The 25,040-nt window shown below is 47.7% G+C and overlaps 1 protein-coding gene across 1 annotated transcript; it reads left to right on the top strand.

Annotated features, from left to right (window-relative positions):
* Positions 1 to 1,294: 1,294 nt before the first annotated feature.
* LOC133375087 (semaphorin-7A-like) lies at positions 1,295 to 25,040 on the top strand. The gene is made up of 14 exons (XM_061606581.1): positions 1,295 to 1,379; positions 8,367 to 8,506; positions 9,549 to 9,611; positions 9,887 to 9,982; positions 11,984 to 12,092; positions 14,784 to 14,882; positions 16,507 to 16,646; positions 17,020 to 17,198; positions 17,725 to 17,833; positions 18,708 to 18,912; positions 20,168 to 20,283; positions 20,928 to 21,100; positions 23,600 to 23,655; positions 24,599 to 25,040. The coding sequence occupies exons 1-14, from the start codon at positions 1,295 to 1,297 to the stop codon at positions 24,934 to 24,936; spliced, it is 1,908 nt and encodes a 635-aa protein (XP_061462565.1). The 3' UTR covers positions 24,937 to 25,040.

The raw sequence follows: 25,040 nt of genomic DNA, 5'->3' as shown, positions 1-25,040 counted from the left end.
AGGGGCTATTCGCTGTGCTAGCTAAAGAGAGCGTCCATATGCAAAGGCAGCCTACTTCTGAATATACGGTGGTAGGGACAAGTGGCAAGCCAGGCCTGTTACCATCGCGCCCAGTCGGTGGGCTTCCCATCAGCGTTGGGCTAGCCCAGGGAGGATGGGGGCGACCTGCAGTCCTCCAGATATTAATGGACTCCAACACCCATCTGCCCTTGACAGCTTGGCGAACGGTTAGGACCAAGAGGCGCTGTGGTCCAGCAACATCAGATGGTTCCCCGCAGGGAGAAACTCTATTCAGTTCACACGGAAAGGCAAGCCTCCCTAATTCGTGCTTTCCAAAACCATACACGAACAGTAACGGAGGCATCCTTCGAAATTCGCACAACTCTGGATTTTGCACCGCAGCTCTACAGGCAAGTCGTGGGTACAAAAATGGGATGAATAGGCACGCGTTGCTGAAAAGAGCATGCAAAAGAACACATTCTGTTAGGCAAAAGGGGGACTTTGCAAAATGCAGCATATTAGGCAGAATTGCTTTGCAACAAGCATGTATATCGGGACGTTCGCAATAGAATGCTTATGAAAATCCATAGACTGGGGTACGAATGCATATATTGCTGAAAGCAGCATACCAAAAAAAAAAAAAGTGTTGTATTAGGGAAAGCTGGCTTTGCAGAACGCAGTATATTGGGCAAAACTGCTTCGCAAAAAAATGTGTATATGAGGAGAAACTTGCGCTGAAATGCTTATGAGCAACCAGCAAAAGCCACAACTGAGAGATCTGCCCGTCGCCACTCTCTGGTCTAGCCACTCCTGGGGGGGGGGAGACTCTGGGCTCTGGTGGTAGCCACCTCCCCCCATCCGCTCACGGCAGAGGGGGCTGTAAGCATCGCACCAGCTCCTAGGTGGGAATCTCTCCCTCCAGGGTGAGGATCGTTGATGGCAACGGAATTGAATTTCTGTTCATTGGCTCATTCCTGCCCCCTCCCTCTGCAAATCTATTCCTTTTCAACTGCACCAGCTCTTTCACATGTGCTTAAACAAGGAGGTTGGTCATATTGTGTGTTTTTCCCCCTTTCCTCCTCGAGGAAGTTATGCTGACGTTGCTGCATCTGGCCAGGGTGGTGTATTGGTGGGTGTTTTTTTTTTTGAAGGGGCTATAAATTAGAAAACAGAGAAGGAGAAAGCACACAGACACAAGCTGGGAAGAGGCTCCGCCTGTGAAGTTTTCCTGCTGCAGCATCCCATCCTTCGGAGGAGGACTCTATCTTTGTCCTCCTCGCAGGCACCCCGAAAGATGAGAGCACCCCCTGTTTACCTCCTCTCCCTCTTCTGCCTCATCTCCTCCCAAAAGGTCCCCAGGCTGAAGCTGATTCTGCAAGGTGAGCTGGTTGAGAGGGCTGTACCCCTTTTTGATGTGGGCATTTTGCGTTTTTTTTTTAAAAAGAGCTGTGTGTAAACGATGCGCATTTATAAAAGGTCAGCCTGGCACCTGTCTTAGTCTATCTGACCAGAAGCTCTTACCCTCACCTCTCCCCCCCCCAAAAAAAAAGACAGGGTGCAGATTGCGATGGCTTTCTAATTTATTTAATGCATGGGGATTGAAGGGGGCAGTATGGAAAGGAACTGCTCCTGTGCAGGTTTTCACTGATGCGACAGCGTTGCTGATTTTCCTCTAGAGAAACTCTTTGCAGATCTGCAGAAGGCATGCCAGACATTTGTTCTGCGTCTGTTGGGCAGTCTGTAGGGATTTCTTTCCACCCTAAACATGGGAGGCCCACCGATCCTCTTGGCGGTGGGGTTGAGTTCATGGGCTCCCGATAACTCACCTCCGAGAGCCTCAATTTTCAAAGTAAAACTAAGATGCTATGCATTCTTTTGCAAAGAGGCATGATGGAGGAGGAGGAGGGAAGAGGCTGTTGCCACAGAAACTTACTTATTCTACCCGTTTTGGAGAGGATCAGGGGACCGGCTTGGCTGAATCGCTCTGAGCCAGTTAACCTGTCCATGTTCATTGCGAAGTGCAACCTCAAGTGACAAATTTCGTGTCTGGACAGGGCGGGTCACCCGTTGCAGACAGCAGGGTGCACCCAATGGAATTCTACTCAGAGTCGACCCATTGAAACTAACGGACCTCAGTACGCCGTGTCCTGTCATTTCAAAGGGTCTACTCTGAGTAGCACTAGCACTCGGATACACAAGCTGGGTCTTGGGGTGATCATTCCTCTGATGCCAGATCGCTCCAAACAACATGCTTTGGGATGAAGTTGATCCACGCCTTCAGAAAAGAGCAGTAACGTCATAGGGTGGAGCAGCAACGCAGTCCTGTGCCTCCCTCGTCTGGAGACGACGGCCTGACACAGCAGAGCACATGCAGTTTTGTGAAAGCGCTCGCCGGTGCGCCCCTGCTGGCAGCAATTCGAACGCCGCCTGCCCCTTCGTTGAGGGCTGTAAAGACATTTCGTTACACAAAGGGTCCTTCCTTGTCATTGGACCAGACGATGGAACATTTCTCTCGCTAAAGCCGCCTCTTGTTTGCGATGCAGTACAACAATCCGGGGATAGCTCCGGCATTCAGGTATAGAATCCTGTCTGAGTCACTAGACAGCCGCAAGGCAGTTTATTTAGTCAATTGATTTATGCTGCGGCTTCTGGAGGAAGAGGAGCCTGTCTGTGCAGCTATAGAATTCTCCCTTTCCAAAGCAGCACACACTCTCTCCATATTGCAGAGGGGGTGACCAAGCAGGCTTCGAAGGTTATATAAGATACTGAAGGGGGCATTCAGTGGGGGTCCTGCTCAGAGTAGAACTGCTGAAGTTAATATTATTTATTGCATGGCTGTGTCCCACCTGTCCTCCAAGGAGCTCAAGGTGGTTTACATGCTCCTTCCTCTTCTATCCTCACAACAACCCTGTGAGGTAGGTTAGGCTGAGAGGCAGTGACTGGCCCAAGGTCACCCGGTGAGCTTCATGGTTGAGTGGCGATTCGAACCCTGATCTCTCAGTTCTTAGTCCAACACTCTATACCACAGCATTGGCTAATAATAATAACAGGCATGACTAATGTAAGTAATTAACTAACTGGTTCATGAATTTCAGTGGGCCTATTCTAAGTTGGACTTAGTTGAACCCAACCCTGTGACAGTGTTTTAAAACCATTATTGGGGGCTGCCTATTAAAAGTTCAGGATATTTTTACACCTTCCTTAAAGTGTCGCTTTTCAAGCTTTGAAGAGTGCTCTTTACAGCTCTGAAGGGCCATGCTCTAAGGGGAAGGGCTGCAGCTCAGTGCTAGAGTGGCTGCCTTGAGTGCAGAAGGTTCCCGGTTCACTCCCCAGTGTCCTCTCCAGGTAGGGCTGGGATAGACCACACTGAGCTAGAAGGACCAAGGACCTGCTTTGCGATAGGACAGCTACCCACATTCCTCTCGGAACCAGTCCTTTATTCGGAGCCATGAGGACTAGAACCTTGCTTTACTTTTAGGCGAAGAGCTATAGGTCAGTATCGGAGCATGCCAAAACTCTCGGTTCACTCCCCAACGGCCTCTCCAGGTAGGGCTGGGAGAGACCTCAGTCGGAAACCCAGTCAGCCGCTGCCGGTCAGTGCAGACAATCCTGCGCTAGATGGACCAGCGGTCTGACACAGCTGTGTCCAGTGCCAAAAGGCATTTTACGCCGATCTATATATGCACGCGAGTGTTCTGGTCTCGCTCTATATACCGGGAATAAGCGACCGGGGATGCTTGTGCATCTTTCATCGTTCCTGCTTGTGAGCTTTCCAGAAGCATCTTGATCAGTGGGGGCTCCTCCCTTAGGGCAAGGGGGGCACTGCCCCCAGCCAGCCCTCCCACCTGCGTTCCTGCTCACAGCTAGTCCGGGGACATGGTCCTCCCTCTCGGCTTCCTCCCCATGAGTCTCAGGGTTGCCCCTTTCAAAACTCAGCAGGGAGGAGGAGGAGGGGCCAAAACTAGAATTAGAGTTGGCTCAGCCTACCATTGGCTCTGCCTCCGCCTCCTGTTGGGCTCCCTGCTTTCCGCCCCACCAGTTCCAGGGGTCACCACCAGCCTGCGCAGCATCTGGTGGGTCACCGGTGGAGACTGAGTGGGCCCTATCCACCAAGAGTGTGTTGGCTCTGGCTCAGTTGCAATCCACCACATTGCAATTTACCATTGCAAAGGGCGGAGCTTGCTTCCCACCGCCACCTTTTGTTGCATTGTACCCAAGAAGGGTGGAGTGATAAGTGTCGTGGCTGGATGGAACACGGCCTCTTGGAATGGACGTTTGGCTTATCCTACCCTTATGATTCATGGATACGTGAGCTGACAAGACACCCACTTCTTCAAAATCTAGATCCGCCAGTTCCCTGTGTCTGTTTTGACATTGTTGGGAAGGCCCATGGCTCAGTGGAAGAGCATCTCCTTTGCATGCACAAGGTCCCAGGTCCAGTTTGCGGCATCTCCAGGTAGGACTGAGAAAGGCTCCCTGTCTGAGACCCTGGAGAGCTGGTGGCAGTTGGTGTAGAAGATGCTGAATTAGAAGGACCAACATCTGACTTGTATGATTGTTATTATCCCTAAGTTCCTGTGTTGTTGTTTTCACAACGATCACTGAATCCACTGAACGCAAGATGTAGTGAGGGCCGTCAACCTGGAGGGCTTTAATAGGGGCTTAGGCAAATACATGAAGCTGCTAACGTGACCTTTCTTAACCTTTGAAAACTGACCCAAATGATTTAGTACTGAGCCGACACTGCCGCGGATCGCGGAAGGGAGCGCTACCCACCCTAAGGAGGGGCCCTTCAGAGGCCCCTTGGGACCCAGGGGCCCTCGGCCAGGGCCCGACCTGGCCGCCTGCTGGAGCTGGCCCTGGATGGGATTCGTTCCCACAAAAGGCAGTGATGATTAAACAAATTCATGAAGAATAAGGCTATTAATGGCTACTAGCCATAATGGCTATGTCTCCACTGTCTGAGGCAGGATGCCTCTTAATACCAATTGCTGGTGATCACAAGTGGGTGGAGTGCTGTTGCCCTCATGCCCTGCTTACAGGCTTCCCAAAAGAGGCATCAGGTTGGCCACTGTGAGAACCGGATGCTGGACTAGATGGTCCCCCTTTGGTCTGATCCAGCTACAGGAGTCGTCAAACGTCCTTATGGAACCTCCAGGTCCAGAAGCAGTCTATCCAGATTCCTCTGCTCTAAGGGAGGGTTGGAAACTATGTGAACAGGATGGTGGATTAGATGGGCCTTTGGCCTGAGCTAGCAGCCAGGCTGTCTTTAATTTCACAGTTTCCCCGGGATGCTTTTAATCCTGGGGCTGAGCCCTCCAATGTATGAACAGTGCTCAAATGTTTGGAGTGGGGGTGGAACATAAGAAGAGCCCCCCTGGGTCAGAGCAAGGCAAGGCTGTCTTTAGAAATGGGGGTTCTATTCCTAACTATGATGGGCAACAAAAAAACCTGCTGAATCTGACTGAGAGGATCCAGCAAGTCCAGCATCCTGTTCCTCACAGAGGCCAATCAGATGTTTTTGGGCATCCCTCAAGTAGGGGACAAAAGGCAACAGCCTTCCCCTACTTGTATTGCTGTCCAGCCACTAATATTCTGAGGTAGACTGCATCTGCATCTGGAGGTTCCATTTAGCCTTTGTGGCTAACAGACATTGAAGCCCATAAGCTCTCTTTCTCTTCTTGACCTCCTGATTTCATCCAAATCATGCCCCCGCTTTCCGCAGTTGTCTGGCCCAAAGTCCAGCCCCACCCTCATTCTCCCTGAAATTTGGGTACTGTGAAAGAAGCAGAAAGAAATGGCCTCTAGGGACCTGTAGCGCTTACTTCCCTCACCACATAGGCAGGACAGAGATGATGCATTCTGCACATACTCAGGGAATCTCTGCACCCATCAAGGTTTTCTAGACCAGACAGGGCAGTTTTCAGATATAGACCTGAGAGCTAGGCATCTGATTTCCGTTCCTCCCCCTCCCAGGCATTAAAAGCAGCACCACTCCTGAAACTGCAGGGGTTGGCTCAGAGATAGCTGCTGTCTACTGAAAAACAGGAGACTTTTTGTGGAGAGATGGAGGAGGAGATTTTATAGACTAGGTCAGGCTAGTCTTGGCACTCTCTGCAATGCAGATAAAATAAAGATCCCGGCAGTGAGAGGAAAAGGAAAAGGAGGAGGAGTGGGGGGGGGTGAAAACACAACGCCCCAGATTTATTCTCCAATGTGTATTTCCTGCTCACCCTCGCAGACTCAAATTGTGAACTGCTCATGTCGTATTAATTAGGAAAACCGTCAGAGAACGGGGGGGGGAGTGGGGAATGCAGGGAGCTAGCATTACACCAGCCACAGAGAGATGCTGTTTGGGACAGGGTTGGGTATTTTGCACTTTGCTATTTTCTGGTGCCCAGCCCGGCCTTGTAACTCAATGTGAACAGATCCAAGCAACCACTTATGTATATAGATCCAAGCATCCATTTATTTGCTAATGTACAGTTTCCAGCCATCTTTGATCTTCTGACAAATGTTCCATTATTGTGTATTTTTTCTCCCTCCATCTTGTCAACAAGGCTGCAATGTTTGCGTGATGCAAAGGAGTAGGAACGCTTCCGTTTTCGAGCAGGGGCCTTGCTAGAGCCGAGGGAGGGGCGGTTCTGTCCATTTTGGTTTCTCTCGGTGTCTGGTTTTCCCAGTCTTCGGTTCAGTTCTTCACGTTGTTCAGCAATTTGCGGTTTATTTGTTTGTTTAAAAACTCCTCACGAAACCTTGTCAGCCGTGCCGTGCGAGTTTCTCCTAATAAGCACACGTCTGTAGGCATCGCTGACGAACGTGCACGTTTTTGCAAGGGCTTTTCCCTAACAGAATGCATTTTTGTATATTGTTTTCACTCATAGATTCATTGTTATGCCACTTTCCCCTAATATTTGCGTTTTTGTAAACATTGGTTGGATGGAGAACGGCATCGCAAAATCCAAATGCTTCAGAAAGTGCAAGTGTGACAGCCTTTGAATGCGAACTGAATCGAATTTCTTGAAGTCCACGGGGCAGAGGACGTCAGGATAGGTGCACAGATTGCTGCTACCTTATGCTGAATCAGACCGATAGTCCATCTTACTCAGTATTCTTCATCCTTCTCATAATGCAGATCTTCCCCTAATCCATTGTGGTCTGCAGTTTTGCCTAATGTGCCGGTTATTTTCCGGGCCCAATTCAAGGTGTTGGTTTTGACCTTTAAAACCCTATACCAGCCTTTCCCAACTAGTGGGCCACCAGATGTCGTTGGACCACAACTCCCATCAGCCTCAGCCAACATTGCCAATTCAGAGCTTGGAAAAGTTACTTTTTTAAACTACAACTTCCATCAGCCCCAGCCAGCATGGCCACTGGATTGGGCTGATGGGACTTGTAGTTCAAAAAAGTAACTTTTCCAAGCTCTGCCAATGGTCAGGAAAGATGTGAGTTGTGGTCCAACAACATCTGGAGGCACACTGGTTGGGAAAGGCTGTCCTATACGGTCTCGGCCCAGTTTATCTGAAAGAGCACCTCCAGCTTCACCAAGGATGCTGCACAATAAGATCAGCCTCAAAAGGCCTCCTCTCTATCCCACCAGTTAAAACAGCTAGACTGGTGAGGACTAAGGAGAGGGCTTTTTCTATTGTGGCTCCCACTCTGTGGAATTCCCTCCCAAACGATCTCCGCCACGCCCCCGCTATGATGAGCTTCCGCCGGGCCTCGAAGACCTGGCTCTTCAGGCAGGCTTTTGGGGTGGGTTAGGCTTATTACTACTGTTGATATGTTAATGTTTTAATGTATTTGTATGTTTTTATTCTGTACGTCGCCCGGAGTGGCTGGACAACCAGCCAGATGAGCAACTAACAAATCTAATAAATAAATAAATACATAATGTCCGCATAGTTGCACAGCCTATTTCCCCTAATACGTATGTTTTCCTTAACATAATGCCCTTTTGGATGTTGTTTCTCATCTCCGTTTTCTGATGTTTTTTATCTCTTAAGGCTATTTATTTATTATATATTGACTGCATTTATGCAGCTGCCCCCCACGTAACAGGAGCTTCCTGGTCAGCTGACACACCTACATGTGCTTTCGTAGAACTAAGGCCCTCTGTGGGTCAAGGATGTGGAACCCTTTTCAACCTGAGGGCCACATTCCCTCCTGGGCAACCTTTTGGGGGCCACAGACCAGTGTTGGGCATGGCCAGAGGTGGGGCGGAACAATTATTGTATACTTTAAATTGGAAAGTAAGCTGATTTCTGCACATGCCTCAGATTCCAGGTCTTGACAGGGTTAAATCCCAACACTGGGGTGGGCAGGATCTTAACATTTTAACCCTTTTTTTGCCTCTCTCCTTTCAGATGCCCCGACGTTCACTTTTAAGAGTAGGCAGAGACCAACAACGATGTTCCACGACACCGGATCTGACCAGGTATTCGTCGGTGGACAAGGGAGGCTGTATCTCCTGACATTTACAGGTTCTGAGGTCACCCCAACAGAGGTGAGGAGATGGGGGAGGCAAGGTGCTGGGAAGTCTGGGTGTTTTTCTTCCCTCCCCCTCCTTGCTTGTGCCTGTTCAACCAAAGAGCTGAGAGAGGGAGAAGAGAGAGAGAGAAAATACTGGCTTTGCCAGTATCAGATGCTAGTGCTGGACCACATTTGCACCATACATTCATTCCACTTAAATAGTCCTGACTTCCCCCAAAGAATCCTGGGAAGGGTAGTTTGTGAAGGATGCCGAGAACTGTAAGGAGAACACTATTCCCCTCACCGAACTACAGTTCCCAGAGTTGTCTGGGGAAAAGGGACTGGCTGTTAAGTTATTCTGGGAATTATAGCTCTGTGAGGGGTATCGGGGTCTCCAAACAACTCTCCGAACAATCCTTCACAAACGACACTTCCCAAGATTCTTGGGGGGGGACGTCATGACTGTTTAAAGTGGCATATACATATGGTGTGGGAGTGACCCTACAGTGAGTAGACCCATTGAAGTTAATAGGCGTGGCACACTTAGGTCCGGCAATCTGAATGGGTCTATGCTGAGCAGGACATAATTAGGTACAACCCAGCAGGTCCCAGGTTCAGTCTGATGACAGCCCTGAAAATATCAGTCTAGCCAATCAGAGGCACTCTTAAACTTGAGGAAAGTAGCAAGGGGAGAATTCAAGCAGGGGCCCTTTCAAGTAAGGATCCTACATGGAGCCCCAATGGTCAACAGTTTCAGAACACACAGCAGGACAATGCATTGACTGAAGTGAAACTTCCAACACAATCTCCAGTGACATCTCCAGCTGGGGCTGGGAAGGACCCCTGTCCTGAAGGCCTGGAGAGGTGCTGCCAGCCAGTGTGGCCAATACAGAGCTAAATAGACTGTAGTTTTGACTCAGCATTAGGCCGTTTCCTGTGTCCCTACCCTGACTTGCTCTGTTTCATGGACTACTCTGTAGGACCAGCATGCGACAACCTAGCCTCCCTGGGTTTTGTGGGAACATGGGGCCGGTGCTAACCCGCTTTCCTCAGTGCGGACTCTCTCCTTGTTCCAGGTCACCCTGAAGGCCGACGTGAAAGCTGAGAAGGACTGTAAAAGCAAGCCTGGAGCTGTACAGGTGAGGAGGATGAAGGGAGCTACAGGGACCCAGGTCAGAGATCCACAAAATGTTTCCCAAGAGAAGGGTGAGTGGGCGGGACTCCGGGGGGGCAGGGTGCCTCAACTCCCGGCCCTGCGATGGCACGATCTGGCTAGGCAGAGCGCTCCTGGCCTGGTCTGGAGTAGGACGCTTTGACATTTAACAGAGCAGAGAGCCATCCCTTGCCCTGACAGAAACATTTCTGTGCTTTTCACCCTGCCGCATTCGCTGCTGCTGGCCGCCGTTCCTCGTAGGAGGACTGTGATAATTTCATCCGGGTGATCGAGAAGCAAGACAACAAGATCCTTGTCTGTGGAACCAATGCAGCTTCTCCCAAATGTTGGTTTCTGGTAAGCCTGAGACCAGTGGATTCATGAAGGACTTTGAGAAATAGCGGCGGAGGGGAGGGAGGCAGAATTGGCAGGTGTTTGCTTATATTATTCTTTTTTAAAAATAATAAATATGCACTGAATCCAACACTTTGTTGTTGTTATGTGCCTTCAAGTCAATTACAACTTCTGGAAACCCTATGAATCAGCGAGTGAACCACCCTGTCCAGATCTTGTAAGTTCAGGTCTGCGGCTTCCTTTATGGAATCAGCCCATCTCTCGTTTGGCCTTCCTCTTTTTTTTTGATGTGTCCAAAGTATGAAAACCTCAGTTTCATCATTTTAGCTTCCAGTGATAGTTCTGGTTTAATTTGTTCTAACACCCAATTATAATAAATAATAATAATAATTTAATTTATGTGTCACCTATCTGGCCAATGGCCACTCTATTTGTCTATTTGTCAATTATTTGTCTGTTTCGCTGTCCGTGGTACGTGCAAAGCTCTCCTCCAACACCACATTTCAAATGAGTCGATTTTTCTCTTATCTGCTTTTTTCACTGTCCAACTTTCACAGCCATACATAGAGATCGGAAAGATCCTGACTTTAGTGTTCAGTGATACATCTTTGCATTTGAGGACCTTTTCTAGTTCTCTCATAGCTGCCCTCCCCAGTCCTAGCCTTCTTCTGATTTCTTGACTATTGTCTCCAAAAGTTAACCATGCTGATGAATTTCAGTGAGCCTACTCTGAGTAGGATGAATGTTGGATTAGGTGATCAACTTGGCTTTGTTGGAAGCTCCAGGCAGCTTCCTGGCTAGGAAAGCCACAGTGAAACAGATGGCAGCCAAGAAAGCCCATGTAGCCAAGGGCACAGTTCGATTCATTTTCTATTTCAAGTCAAATTGATCAAATTCACACTTTCTAACCGAAACACAGACAAATCCTTCCAAATTTCCACTTAGCTGAATTTTGCAATGCAGTTCTCATTAACTGAAACATTGAAGAAATGTTTGCGGTAATGCATATATTCGGGGGAAATGTGCAGAAAAATGAATGTGTGTGTGAAAATAACATATAAAATGCTTTATATTAGGAAAAATTGCAAAAATGTGTACATTAGTCAAAACTACATACAAAAATGTGTTTAGTGGGAGACATTCACACTATAATTCTGGAGAATTTTCATGATTTTTTTTTAAATTGCAAATTGCTGCACTAACAAATTCATGACTGGAAAAATTAGGAACTGAGAGAAGTGAAATAGAGAGATCTTTCCATCCCTAGCTGTACCATTCTAGACATTTAAAACACGTGGCTTCCCTCAAAGAATCCTGTAGTTTACCCTTTGCAGGGCGTCAATTCCCAACACCCTTAACATTACAGTTCCCAGGATTCTTTGGGGGAAGCCACATTCTTTAAATGCACTTTGAATGTATGCTGTGGATGTGACCTCAATTATTTATCTGGACAAGGAGCATCTCGTTCCAGTTGTAACATGTTAGATACCTGTATATTTTGTGGGCTTTTCCTGGACGCTGAATTGGGAAGTGGGTGGGGCACTATCTGCCTATTTTTCTATTTATCTGCATGCACATCCACAGGGGGCGCAAGGGGGCAGCTGCCCCCTAAATGAACCATAATCCCTAGATTCCCAGCTTTCTTTCTCTTTTAAAGTTTCTAGCATTTGTAGAACCAGAGATATGAGATGAAATGTGCAGGCATTGGTCTCATTTGTTTGCGAGAAACTATCCCGTTACACACACACACACACACACACTTTCAGTTACGTTCGATTGCTTATTGGATGTATTTACTTTGCTCACACACAGAGGAAAATTCCTGCAGATCCCCGTGGAAAGAAAGGAAGGTGACAAACAGGAAAGGCGGGTCCTTCTTCTGGGTGGGTGGAACAATGTGGCAGTAAAGCCACAGATATGGGAATCGGGGTAAAGGAGGTCACGAGCTTAATTGATACACCAAAAGGCATTCTTCGCTTTTTGTTTACTTTTGTCTCTTTCAAGGTCAGTGGCACAACGTTGCAAAAGGACAAGGAAGGCCGGATTTTCACCGCCGCAGGGGAAAACATCTCCCCAGTGTCACCCTCCCAAAATGCTGTGACCATTGTCGTAGGTAAAGAGGAATAGAGGAAGGAGCTGAAGTTTTCCCCATCTCAATTTCTTGACTGGTATTACGGGGTTCCGAATTGACAGGTCATGTTTCAAAAACGGCCCAAAATGAGGCCCACTGAGAATAGAAGGGAGAGGTATTAGCCTGCTCCAGGGAAGCCCAAGAATTGCAGAAGTGCAAAACCCTTTTTAAAACAAACTAAAGAGGGAAAAACCCACACAAAAAAAGCCCAGCGACAGCTGAGCATGGCTGCATCCGCACTAAAAATTTAAAGCACTATTATACCATTTTAACAGTTGTGGCTCCCCCCCCCCAAAGCATCCTGCGAGTTATAGTTTGTCAAGGGTGCTGAGACTTGTTAGGGGACTCCTCTGTTCTCCTCACAGGGCTAAAATTCCCATAATTCCTTGGGGAGAAGGATTGATTATGAAACCAATTGATGGACTGTAGCTTTGTAAGGAGAATACGGGTCTTCTAATAACCATGAGGACTGGAACCTTACTTTATTTTTAGGGCAGGTCTAAATGAGCTAGAATGACTAATCCTTGCCCTTCGTGGCTCATTTTGAGCTGCAAAGAGAGACTGGGCGAAGAGATCAAGGCAGTGGTAAATGCATCCTTGGAAGAGGGTGCAATGCCAATCAGCCCTCAAGGAAGCAGTCATAAAGCCCATCTTGAAAAAGTCCTCCTTGGATCCCCAAGAGTTGAATAACTTCCGCCCAGTATCTAACTTACCATTCTTGGGCAAGGTGATTGAGCGAGTGGTGGCCAAACAGTTACAGACACACTTGGATGAAGCAGATTATTTAGATCCATTCCAATCGGGCTTCAGGACTGGACATGGAACTGAAACAGCCTTGGTCGCCCTGGTGGATGATATGAGGAGGGCATTGGATAGGGGAGAATATACCTTCCTCGTCCTCCTGGATCTCTCAGCGGCTTTCGATACCGTTGACCACGGTATCCTTTTAAATCGCCTGGAGGGATTAGGAATAGGGGGCACTGTTTTACGGTGGTTCCGTTCCTATCTCTCAGACAGGCATCAACGGGTGGCATTAGGGGATGAGGTTTCAGACCCTTGGCCTCTCAATTGTGGAGTACCACAGGGTTCTATCCTTTCCCCCATGCTATTCAACATCTATATGAAACCACTGGGGGCCATCATCAGGAGTTTTGGGCTGCAGTGCCACCAATATGCGGACGACACTCAGCTCTATCTCTCACTTAAGTCCTCACCAGAGTTGGCTGTGAACACCATGTCCAAGTGCCTGGAGTCCGTAAGTGCACAGCTTGGAAAAGTTACTTTTTTGAACTACAACTCCCATCAGCCTCAGCCAGCATGGCCACTGGATTGGGCTGATGGGAGCTGTAGTTCAAAAAAGTAACTTTTCCAAGCTCTGCGTAAGTGGATGGATGGGAGAGAACAGGCTGAAACTAAACCCCGACAAGACCGAGGTGTTGCTCGTGGGTGACAAGAGAAGGTTGGGAGATATAGACTTGGTACTCAACGGGGTGAGATTACACCTGAAGGACCAGGTCTGCAGTCTGGGGGTCATTCTTGACTCCCAGCTGTCCATGGAGGCTCAGGTCTCGGCAGTGAGCCGGGCAGCTTGGTATCAATTACATCTGATACAGAGACTGCGACCCTACCTTCCTGTGCATCTGCTCCCACGAGTGATACATGCCCTGGTCTCCTCCCGCTTAGACTACTGTAATGCGCTCTACGTGGGGTTACCCTTGAAAACGGTCCGGAAATTACTACTGGTACAGAATGCGGTGGCACGCTTGATTAAGCATAGCCGTCGCCATTACCATATCACTCCGGTGTTAGTAGACCTACACTGGCTACCAGTTGTTTACCGGGCCCAATTCAAGGTGTTGGTGTTGACCTTTAAAACCCTATACAGTTTCGGCCCAGTTTATCTGAAGGACCACCTTCAGCATCACCAATTATGCCGCCTGACGAGATCAGCCACACAAGACCTCCTCTCGGTCCCACCAGTCAAAACAGCTAGGCTGGTGCGGACCAGAGAGAGGGCATTCTCGATTGTGGCCCCCACCCTCTGGAATTCCCTTCCTTTTGACCTTCGACATGCCTCCTCCCTGATGGGTTTTCGCCGAGCCTTAAAGACCTGGCTATTCAGGCAGGCCTATAGGATTTCTGGGGTGGATTAGTTTTATGATGTATTAATTGAAGGCTGGTTTTAGATTAACTACTGATTGTGGTTTTTTGATTTGTATATTGTATTTTACTATGTTATTGTACGTCGCCTAGAGTGTCCGTTAATTTGGACAGATAGGCGACTCACAAATAAAATTTTATTATTATTATTATTATTAATGGCCTGACTTGATACAAGGCAGCTTCATTTGTTACCTAACCCGTCAAGGCCCATGTTCACCCCATTCCAAAGGGGTGCACCCTACCAATTCTGTGCAGCCTACCAATGCTTCTTCGAATTAATTGCATGTGTGTATGTGTATTTGTGTGTATTTGATGTAAAGTTCTAGTCCTCATTATTGTAGACATAAGTTTGCAAGGCTAATCAGAAGCACTACAAGCCTGGAAGAAGTAAAAACATATGATACAGTATATTGTTTTGACTCTCATCATGTTGACGTCTGCAATGGGTGACTCGAGATTTTTGTGTCCCTCACCCCCCCCAAATCTTCCACTTTGATGTTCCCATTTCAGAAGATAGCCTTTATTCTGCATTGTCTGGGAACAAAAGCACTATCCAGAGGAGCTTTGGGAAGAAAAAGGGGCTTAAAAGTGAAGACAGCTGGCTGGCCCGTAAGAAACACACTTTTTAAAAATTATTATTCGTCCTTTTGTCCCCATTGTAATATCTGTTTTAAAATGCCTGATTTTATTTATATTTTATGAATCTGAAGTCAATTTCAGCGTTTGCTTTTATTGGCATTTTTCGATGAAGAATTGTTGTATGTAACCCACTTAGAACTTTTTGGTGGCTAGGCGTTTTATAAATCCTGTTCAATAAATCAAGAAAAAAATCCAGGGGAAAAATTGTCTGTAAGTACAATCCCATTGGGGTCGCCAACCTTTTTTGAGCCAGTGGGCACCTTTGGAATTTTGAGGAAGTGCGGGGGGGGGGGGCATGGCATATCTAAGACAGCAGAAAAAGAGCAAAGTGGCCATACACCCCCATCAGCCCCCCCCATTAATGGGCAAAAAGGCACATCAGCCACTGCCGTGTTCACTCACAGAGAGAAGCTCTTTGCACTTCTCTGTTCAGAACAGATAGGTGAGTGGCATCCAATCATTTTTTTTTCTATCAAGGGCCTGTCCCTTGAGGGGGGGGTCAAAGATGTTTTTACAGCTTTTTTTAAAAATGTTTTTAACGTTGTTTTGTTTTAATGTATTTTAAGGTCTTTTAATGATGTTTTAAAGTGATTTTAGCGTTTCTGTTTGCCACCCTGGGCTCCTGCTGGGAGGAAGGGCGGGATATAAATCAAATAAATAAATAAAATAAATTTGTCATGAACTTCAAGCTGGCTATGGGCAGGGCCGAAGCTGGAGATTGGGGGTGGGGGGGGAGAGATTTGATTCAGTTCACAATGAAAGGCAAACGTCCCTAATTCGTACTTTGTGAAAGACTACGCAAACCCGAAACACAGCCGTCTCTCGAAATGTGCACCTCTCCAGATTTTGCAGTGCCAAGCACTGTGTACAAAGACGCAGATACAGGAGAAAAGGGTACATAAAAATGCACAGCGTAGTCAAAATAACAGAAATGCATTCTGTGAGGGAAAATTGGTTTGCAAATATGTCTCTATTGGGGGGGGAATTGCAAAGAAAAATTTGTATATTACGAGAAATCTGCACTAAAACTCTGATGAATATTCGTGAGGTCTTTAAAGAGAAAGAAATCCACAAACCGATTTGAAAATGTGGAGAAATTGACAGATTTGCCCATCCCTACCAGAGCCACAAGCAGATGGATGGTCCTCTTTTTCTTCTTCCTAATGTCCCCCCATTTCCTCTCTCTGTCTTCCTCTCTTGCCAGACATTAAAGTGATTGCTTGCGTTTGAAGGTCTGCTCTTGCACTGAGGTCCTGCTTGTGGGCATCCCTTTGGGGCATCTGGTTGGCCACTGTGAGAACAGGAGGCTGGACTAGACAGGCCATTGGCCTGATCCAGTAGCTGGGCTCTTCTGATATTCTTAAATTAGGTTGAGAGCAGCGCGAAAATTAGGCTGATGTCCACAGGTTGCCCACCCCTGTTGCCGAGGGTAAATTTGTGATATAGGAATAATGTCTTGCAAAACATGCCGATCAGCAGAAATTGACTGGAGTGATGGGGTCTCCGTGGACAGACCCAGTCAATCCCTCGATAAGGGCTCTTCTTGTGTAGGTCACAATAGCTGTCGCACCATTTCAATTCTCTCCTGGCCCAGGAGCGGAATTTGTTGGCGCCGCCCTGCTGGCGGAAAAGGACCGGAGTAATGACGAAATCTTCTTCTTCTACAACGAGGTCAACCAGACGGCCGGGCTGGATGAGGAGCCTTATAAAGCCCGGCTCGGACGTGTCTGCAAGGTACAAGGAGAGAGTGTGACCTGGGGGTTTCCACCATGGGGGGAAGGGCTGTAGACTGGTGGTAGAGCACCTGCTCTATAGTCAGAAGGCCCCAGGTTCAATCCCCAATGGCATCTCTGGGTAGGGCTGGGGAAGGACTCCTGCCTGAGACACTCAGACAGATGATCCTGGCCTAGAGGGACCAATGGCCCAACTAAAGTAGTTTCCTGTGTTCATATATAGCAGGAGTAGCCAATCTGGTGCCCTCCAGTACTTTTGGACTCCAACTCCCATCAGCCCCAGCCGGCGTAGCCAATGGTCAGAGATGATGGGAGTTGTGGTCCCAAAACATCTGAAAGGCTTCCCCTGATATATGGTCCTTTGGGCGTTCCAGGTTGACCAAGGTGGGAAGCCCGTCATGTCAGATTCCTGGAGCACCTTCCTTGAGGCGAGGCTGGTGTGCGGACACCCCACTGAACCAAAGCGCTTCCACCACCTCCGGGACACCTTTGTTTTCAAGAAGGAGGGTGGTAAGAACGAGACAGTGCTGTACGGCATCTTCTCCAGCACGTGGTGAGTAGGGATGGGATCCGTCGGTTGGTGCCTGTTTGAAAGCATCCCGTCAACCTAACAGGCTGATATCGATTCAAGTTGGTTCTTTGTCCGCTACCTGCTGCTTTTATTGGTGTGCTTTTGCGTGGAACAGCGATCAACAGACACCCCCACTATCTGCACTTTCCGGGAACAATTTTTATTTTGATGAGCTTTCCCAAGTGGACAAAGAAGTCTCTGCCATGGGTCCCTATTTTGGATTGTTTTTAAATTTGATGTTATTTTCAATGTTTTTAACTGTTGTTTAGCTGTTTCTATTGAATTTTGTATGTTGCCTTGAAACTCATGTGAGGAAGGCAATCAGATAATAATAATTCCACTACCGAAGAGGTGATAATACGTGGTTGTTAAGTTCATAACATGTCACCTGTTTTTCTGAAGCTGTGATTTTGTATTTTTAAAAAATATATATTTTGTACTTCTTTAATGACTGGTTGACTGTAATATTTGATTGATATCACATCAGTGTTTTTGTTATTGCCCATAGGGGGTCATCGGCTGTCTGTTCATACTCCATGAACGAAATCAGCTCAGTTTTCAAGACTTCAAAGTTCAAGGGTGTCACGGGTTCCATCCCCTCGCCCAGACCTGGCATGGTAAGGTCCATCCCATTCCTCTGGATTTTCTCAGAATGGCAATCTGAACATCTCCCTTTCAGATGCCCCTGGTACCCAAAGTCCATCCTCAAAGCTGTGTGTGTATGCTGCAATTCCGATGGAACTAGAGATAGGAGCGAAATTTGATTCAGTTTGTGTTCAAAGGCAAACCTATTTAATTTGCACTTTCCAAAACTATTCCTGAACTGAAACAGAGCCATCCTTGAATTCAGAGCTTGGAAAAGTTACTTTTTTGAACTACAACTCCCATCAGCCCAATCCAGTGGCCATGCTGGCTGGGGCTGATGGGAGTTGTAGTCAAAAAATAACTTTTCCAAGCTCTGCTTGAATTTTGCAGTGCAGTTTTCCAGCCAAGTCATGTGGATGAAAGTCCATATACTGTACTGGGATGCAAGTGCACATATTGCTGAAAGTAGCATACAAAAAAAATGCATTGTATTAGGCAAAGCTGGCTTTGCAAAACGCAGCATATTAGGCAAAACTGCTTAGCAAAAATGTGCATATGCGGAGAAGTTGAGCAACCAGCAAAAGCCACAGCTGAGAGATTCGCCCTTCCCCACACTCTGAGCTAGCCACTCTTGGAAACAAGACGCTGGGTCCCAATGGCAGCCACTTTCCCCCATCCCTTCATAGAAGAGCCTCTGTAAGCATTGCACCAACTTCAAGGTGGAATATCTCCCTCTAGAACAAAAAAAAAACTCACTTTCCAACCACCATAAATGGTCAATCATATCATTCAACAAACCAATTCCATTCCCAGTTTCTTACATAACAACAAACACCACTTAATTCCACCACCACCACCCATGCAACTCCGACTCATCCCTGTCTGCTTTTTTCCCCTCTGCCACAGTGTGCCTCACCGGACACCCATCCACCCTTGCCTAAAGCTACCCTAACCTTCATCAAGGATCACCCAGAAATAGATGCAGTCATCTACCCGGACGAGGAACGTCCCCTCTTTGTCCTCCAGAATAACGACACGTACACCCAGGTGGTGGTGGATAGCGTGCGGGATGCCAGCGGTGCACCCCATGATGTCCTCTTCCTAGGAACAGGTGAGCTTGGTGGGGGCCAGAAGGGGAACATGGGAGATCACCCTTCCAACCCCAAAATATTGGCGGGGGGGGGAGATAGAATCAATCGTCAATGGCAGGGGCGGGGAACTTCAGCAGCAAGTCTTGACCTCTGCAGAGCAGCAGCAAAAGTGATTTTTTGGGGGGTACACACATACCCTTTGAGACGCACAGGGGTTGGTTGTTTTATTCACAGCAAGCTTTTGTACATAATGATTTGTGATTGTGCACACTTTTGAGCAATAACGTCGTCTAAAGCTGCAGCAACTGTCCACGTTGCCTGCGTACTCGTGTCTTCAAACTCCTCAAGCAGAGTTTCCACAGAGCCATTTATTTATTTTGTGTCTTTTGGAAGGAAGGGGCTGGAAACTGGGGTGCTGAGATATATCAGGATATACTGTATATCAGTGTACTGAAGCAGCCAATGGAGACTGGTGGCTCTGATGTTAGCAGGGCAGTGGAATCCATTCTGGGCTTTAGTTTGAACTTTCCAGGTGGGGAACCTCTTTTTGGAATTGGGCTTGGCATTTTGGACAGCCTCTTGAAAGTTTGGGCTGAAACCTACAGTGGATTCAGTGTCGCGCCTCCACTGGGGGGCAGGTAAGCTGCTGCCCTGCTTCCTAATTTGCCTGTTTCATTCGTAGAGAAGCTGAACACAGTGAGGGGTGGCAGCACAACCCCGCAGCCCTGTGGTGCCAGTAGGGCTGCCCCAATAGGAGGCAAAAGCACTCTCTGTGTATGCAGCAAGCCCTTGAGAAGGGCATTCTGAGCACTGAACGGATTGTAACCGTTCCAGCAGAATGTGCTTTAGAGTGACAAATTGTGTGAGTCGGGGATGACATGGGGATGTTTTTGTGTGTGCAGCGCCCCCAGAAGGCGGTTGCATCACACGCTGAATGCAGATGATCACGCAGCGTGTACATGCCCTTGCCTTTGGACAGTAGGTTTCATGCTCACATGCATTGCTCTCTGTCTTCTAGCCAGGCAAGCACTCCAGCCAGTAGAAGCCCTTATGGGGGGCACAGAACAGCAGCAGTCAGGGGCATGGCCTAGAGCAACCTTCTGAGAGCCCCGTGCCAGCAGGTGGGTGGGGCCAAAGGCAAAAATGGGCAGAGCAACCCATGTAAATGTTACCTTGGCACAGTAGGCTACTTTCTTCACGGAGTCCTCCATCCTGGCAAGCAAAGAGGCATTATCAGATTCAACTTTTGTCTCTCTCTCTCTCTCATTTCGGCAGCCAAAGGGAAGATCCACAAGGTGCTGCGAAGCAAGGACCAGACGGTGATTGTGGCGGAGATGAGTCCCTTCAAGACGGAAGCCCCTGTCTCTTCTATGATCCTGGACGCCAACACGGTAAGGGGGTGGCTGATGCGGCGCCAGCAAATGACACAATTGGGCAAATGCCAGGGGTCCCCCTTACATATCCTGCCTGTGCACTGGTCCAGCTGGGCCCCTTCAGAAATGTCCTCCTCCTTGCCCCCTTGCTGCCTGAGAGGGCAGCAGGGCAGGGTTTTTTAAAACTTTGGATCCCTTTGCCAACAATTCCTAATACGGAATTCGCTTCCTCTTTAGTTTCCCAGGTGGGGGGAGAATTGTCTTTGGTGAGAAGGCTCCTCTATTTCTGCAAGTTGTTCTTCTTCTCTCTTTCACCCCATCCGTTTAAAGCGCTATGATACCACTTTAAACAGTCACAGCTTCCCCCAAAGAATCCTGGGAACCATAGTTTGTTATGGGTGCTGAGAGTTGTTAGGAGCCCCCCCTATTTCTCTACAGTTCCTACAGTTCCCTGGAAAGAAGGATTTATTGTTAAACGACTCTGGGAATTGTGGCTCTTTGAGCACCTCTCAGCACCCTTCACAAACTACAGTTCCCAGGATTCTTTGGAGGCGGGAAGCCATGACTGTTCAAAGCGGCAAAATGGTGCTTTAACTGTGTAGCGCAAACTGGGTTTTCTCTCTCTCTCTCTCCCCCGCTATAATCCACCTTCTCTCTGGCAGGGCCACCTGTACGCCAGCACTGAGTTCGAGGTGACGCGCCTGCCATTGGCAGACTGCAACCAGTATAAGGAAAACTGCTGGAAGTGTGTCCTGGCTCGTGACCCGTACTGCGGGTGGGACGTGGACGGGAAGAGCTGCTCTGCCGTCTCTCAAGGCGGTAACCGCACGGGCAGGTCTGTCACAGAAGCATAGGCTGGGGTCGGGTGGGGGTAGGAGATTGGAGAGGGAAATGGCTGATCCCGATCAGTCACCTTTCCAAAGCATCGCTCCCCATGGTCGTTGCTGATGCGTCAGTCTAGCTGTTACATTTCTTTGGGATGTTAGGCTGCATTCAGCTTATACTCAAAGTAGACCCACTGAAATTAATGGGCCTACGGTAAGGCTCCTCCAGACTGGGTTCATTTGGGGGGGTATATTTTATAATATATTATTGCTGCAATTAGGGACCTGCTAAGATTCTGCCCCATTCAGATTTGGTACAGAATTTTCCATTAATTTGCTTGATTTGCTATAGGATTGGATTTTTATGTAGCGAGTTTCCGCAGCTATATTCTAAAATTGATTTTTTTTAAAAAAAAAATCCACCTCTAAAATATTGGTATTAAGGATGATAATTGTATTGATATTTCCCTTCAAAATGTCAATATTTCTGTTCAAATGTCAATAATAGGGCATGAGTGGTAGATTTATACTGGCCCCATCCATACATCATTCCGCTTTGTTAGTTGTTCGGTGATGCTCCCCTAGAGTCTCCCAATACAGCTGGGAGAGACCACTCTGTGAAACCCCACATTGCCGCTGCCAGTCCGTGTCAACAACACTGAGCTCGATGGTCCAACTGTCTAGCTTGTATAAAGACGGCTTTCTGTGTTCCTCTTTCAACCAGCCCTTTATTCGGAAACATGAGGACTGGAACCTTATGCTGTTTTCAGAGGAAGGGTCATAAATAGGCTATATGTTACACACACAGACCTCTGAGCGGTTGCGGAGAGACTTGCCTTCAAATCTGAGAGCTCCCAGCCAGCCTAATACTTCAGGGATCTGCAAGGGCCGTCGCTCAGTGGTAGAACATTGGCAGAAAGCTCCTGGCAGCTCCAGAAAGGGCTGGGAAAGACACACACACCCCACCTGAACACCCTGGAGAGCTGCTGCCAGTTAGTGTAGACAGTACTGAGCTGACTGGGCCAAGGATCTGACTTTGTATAAGGCAGCTTCCCAAGCTCTTGAGAAACATGCACATTCCTGAAGAGATGAGAAATGGCAACAAAGGAAAACTCCAAAGTGTTCTGAGGGTTACTTCAAAAACGAAAACCTGGGGTCCTTTGGAGAAGGGGAGAGATGAAATCCTTGCCTCTTGCTCCAGACAGCTTATGGTATCCTGATGGGGAGTAGGAATCCTGGGCAGGAACATCTGTTAGGGCAGGAGGATACACAGCAGCTTTTTGTTGCTGGTAGCAATGGGGGGGGAGAAATTCAATTCCATTCTCATTTAAATCATCATCTATCGACACAGCTGGTATAGCACAGTCGGGAGGAGAGCCTGGCTGGGAGTCCAGAGTCTGAGTTCAAATCCCTGCTCGTGTCTCCTGGGTGTCAGGGGCCAGCTGAAGATCACCCCCACTGGGAGTGGCTCAGGAGTCACGTCCCCTGCCACCTGTGCAGCCGTGGGCAAGAGTCCCAAGGAGCCCAGTTGCCCCCCAGCTGGCAGCTGTGGACAAGGAAGGGGCTGGCTTGTGCAGCTGTGGCAAGCTGAGTGGGCCCTAGCCAGCTGGGGAGGACTAGCCTCAGAGGGAGGCAATGGGAAACCCCCTCTGAATACCGCTTACCATGAAATCCCTATTCATAGGGTAGCCATAAGTCGGGATAGACTTGAAGGCAGTCCATTTCCATTTTCATCTATCTGTCTGTCTGTCTGTCTGTCTGTCTATCCAATTTACATCCCGCTCTTCCTCCTTGAAGGAGCCCATCAGGTTTGTTAGTCGCTTCTTACCCAAAGGTCTCCAGGCGGCTTACAACGCTGTTAAAAAAGCAAAAGTAAATATACCATACCATAAAAACCAAATAACAAAACAACCGCCACCCGCGTTTAAAAGCAAACTTGCCTAATGCACAACACGCAAACCAAAATGCAGCCAGCCTTCGAAATCTGCACTTTGCCGAATTTTACATTGCCGTTTTTCAGCCAGGTAATGTGGATAAAGTGCACGTACTTGGGTAAAGTGAGTGTAGGAATGCATCTGTTAGCAAAAATAAAATTTTGAAAATGCATTATTTTAGGGGAATTGCTTTGCAAGAAATGTGTCGATTGTTTATGTGTTTATTTATAGAAATATTTGCTTACTGCTATTCATAAAGAAACTATCATATATATATACACACACACACACACAATAAAAAACTGTAAAAATTTAAAATTTAAAATCATTGACTAATGTGGAGAACTGACCTTGTGAGTGGAAAAATTAGAAATTGAAATTGACCGATTCACCTGGTCCCACTGGTATCTGACACTTGAGATAAACACAAAAGCAAAGGGGGGAAAGGGGGAGTGTGGTTGTCTTCATGTGCTTCCTTGAAGCATCTTTTGGGCCACTTTGGAAAACAGGGTGCTGATGGGCCATTGGTTTGATCCTGCTGGGCTCTCCTTATGTTCTTCCGTTCTCCTTCAACAGCTTGTTTCAGAACCTGGGTTCGTCCAACGCCGCATCTGTGTGCGAGAAGGCTAAAGGTAAGGCAACGCTGCATGGAACCTTTTCGGCACATGGCCCGATTGGCTGGGTAGGGTTGGATGTCCTTTAGGAGGCACGGGTGATGGAAGAATGAAAATCCTGATTTTACTTGGGTCTGCTTTCAACGCCTCTATCTCTGACCCAGTGGCAGCCAGTGGCTCCATGTCAGTGGGGCAGTGGAATCCACTCCAGGTTTTAGTCTGAACTTTCAAGGCATTGTCCAAGGTGTTAAAACCTAGCTTCAGCGCCCGGGACAGCTCCTTGAAAGTTTGGACTAAAACCCAGAGTGCTACTGCCCTGAGCCCCTTGGATAATTCCAGTGCAGGTTTGTTTGACTTGCTCCAAGGACTGAAAAAATTAAGCGCCAAAGACTTGGACCCCATCTGCATAATACTTTTAACACACTATGATACCACTGCAAACAGTCGTGCCCCCCCCCAAGAATCCTGGGAGCTGTAGTTTGTTAAGAGTGCTGAGAGTTGTTAGGAGATCATTTTCCTCTCACAGAGCTCCAGCTCCCAGAGTGGTTTAACAATCTGTCACAAATTGCTGCAGTAATGTGGAGAACTGAATTTCAGGCTGGAAAAATGAGAAACGGAGAGAACCAAAAAAATGGACAGATCTTTCCATCCCTACCGGTGAATAAATGATTAACAGGAAGTTGTGTAAACACCCCCACAGGCAAATCGGGATGAATGCAGGATGAATGCTCATTGTTGTATAACTGCCCCATAAACAGATCAGAACCAGTGCTCAGTAAAGACCAGACAGTCTAGCCAGTACAAGCAAATCAGGATGAATGCTGAATAAACAAGTTGTCTGGGGGAGCCCTTCACTGAACCTGGAAACAAATTGAGGCCTTGTTATTTAAAAATGGTTTCTCCTACATTGTCTCTCACTCCCTCTCCCCCTCTCTCTCTCTTTTAATTCTGAACTTTGAAGAAAAATTAGCCCAGGAGGCACTCAAGAAAGTGAGCGTAGACCCCACTGGCTATATCTATTTGCCATGCCCTCTTCAATCTCGCCATGCCATCTATACTTGGGTCAAAGACGACAAGACGTACCCGTGTTCCATGGACGAGCAATCTTGCACTCTCCGCTTCGGGGAGAGCACCCCAATGGACCAAGGTGTCTTTAAATGCACTGCCCGAGAAGAAGGGTATCAAGAGGAAATCACAGCCTTCAAAGTCACCCTCAACAGCGGTCGGATCCCAGAGGTCTCCCTGGCTGTTGTGGCTACAGGCATCTTGTTTCTGGCCATAACGATTCTCTTGCTATAGACCAGGCTGTGGATCTTATCATCACACACTGCCAACTCATTGTCTGTTTTTTTAAAAAAAACAATTAGTACCAAATAATTCTGTTGTTCCTGCTCATTTTTTCC

Source organism: Rhineura floridana, chromosome 22 (assembly GCF_030035675.1).
Source record: "Rhineura floridana isolate rRhiFlo1 chromosome 22, rRhiFlo1.hap2, whole genome shotgun sequence".
NCBI classification, from domain to species: domain Eukaryota; kingdom Metazoa; phylum Chordata; class Lepidosauria; order Squamata; family Rhineuridae; genus Rhineura; species Rhineura floridana.
The sequence above is the reverse complement of the archived record's forward strand: the minus strand, read 5'-3'. Positions and strand labels throughout refer to the sequence as shown.

Bases quoted from the DNA above. Each gene is read 5' to 3' on its own strand.
- LOC133375087 (XM_061606581.1), top strand. From the start codon at position 1,295: ATGAGAGCACCCCCTGTTTACCTCCTCTCCCTCTTCTGCCTCATCTCC. The intron at 8,507-9,548 runs GTGAGGAGATGG...TCCTTGTTCCAG, and splicing joins CTGAGGTCACCCCAACAGAG to GTCACCCTGAAGGCCGACGT. The intron at 12,093-14,783 runs GTAAAGAGGAAT...TTCCCATTTCAG, and splicing joins TGCTGTGACCATTGTCGTAG to AAGATAGCCTTTATTCTGCA.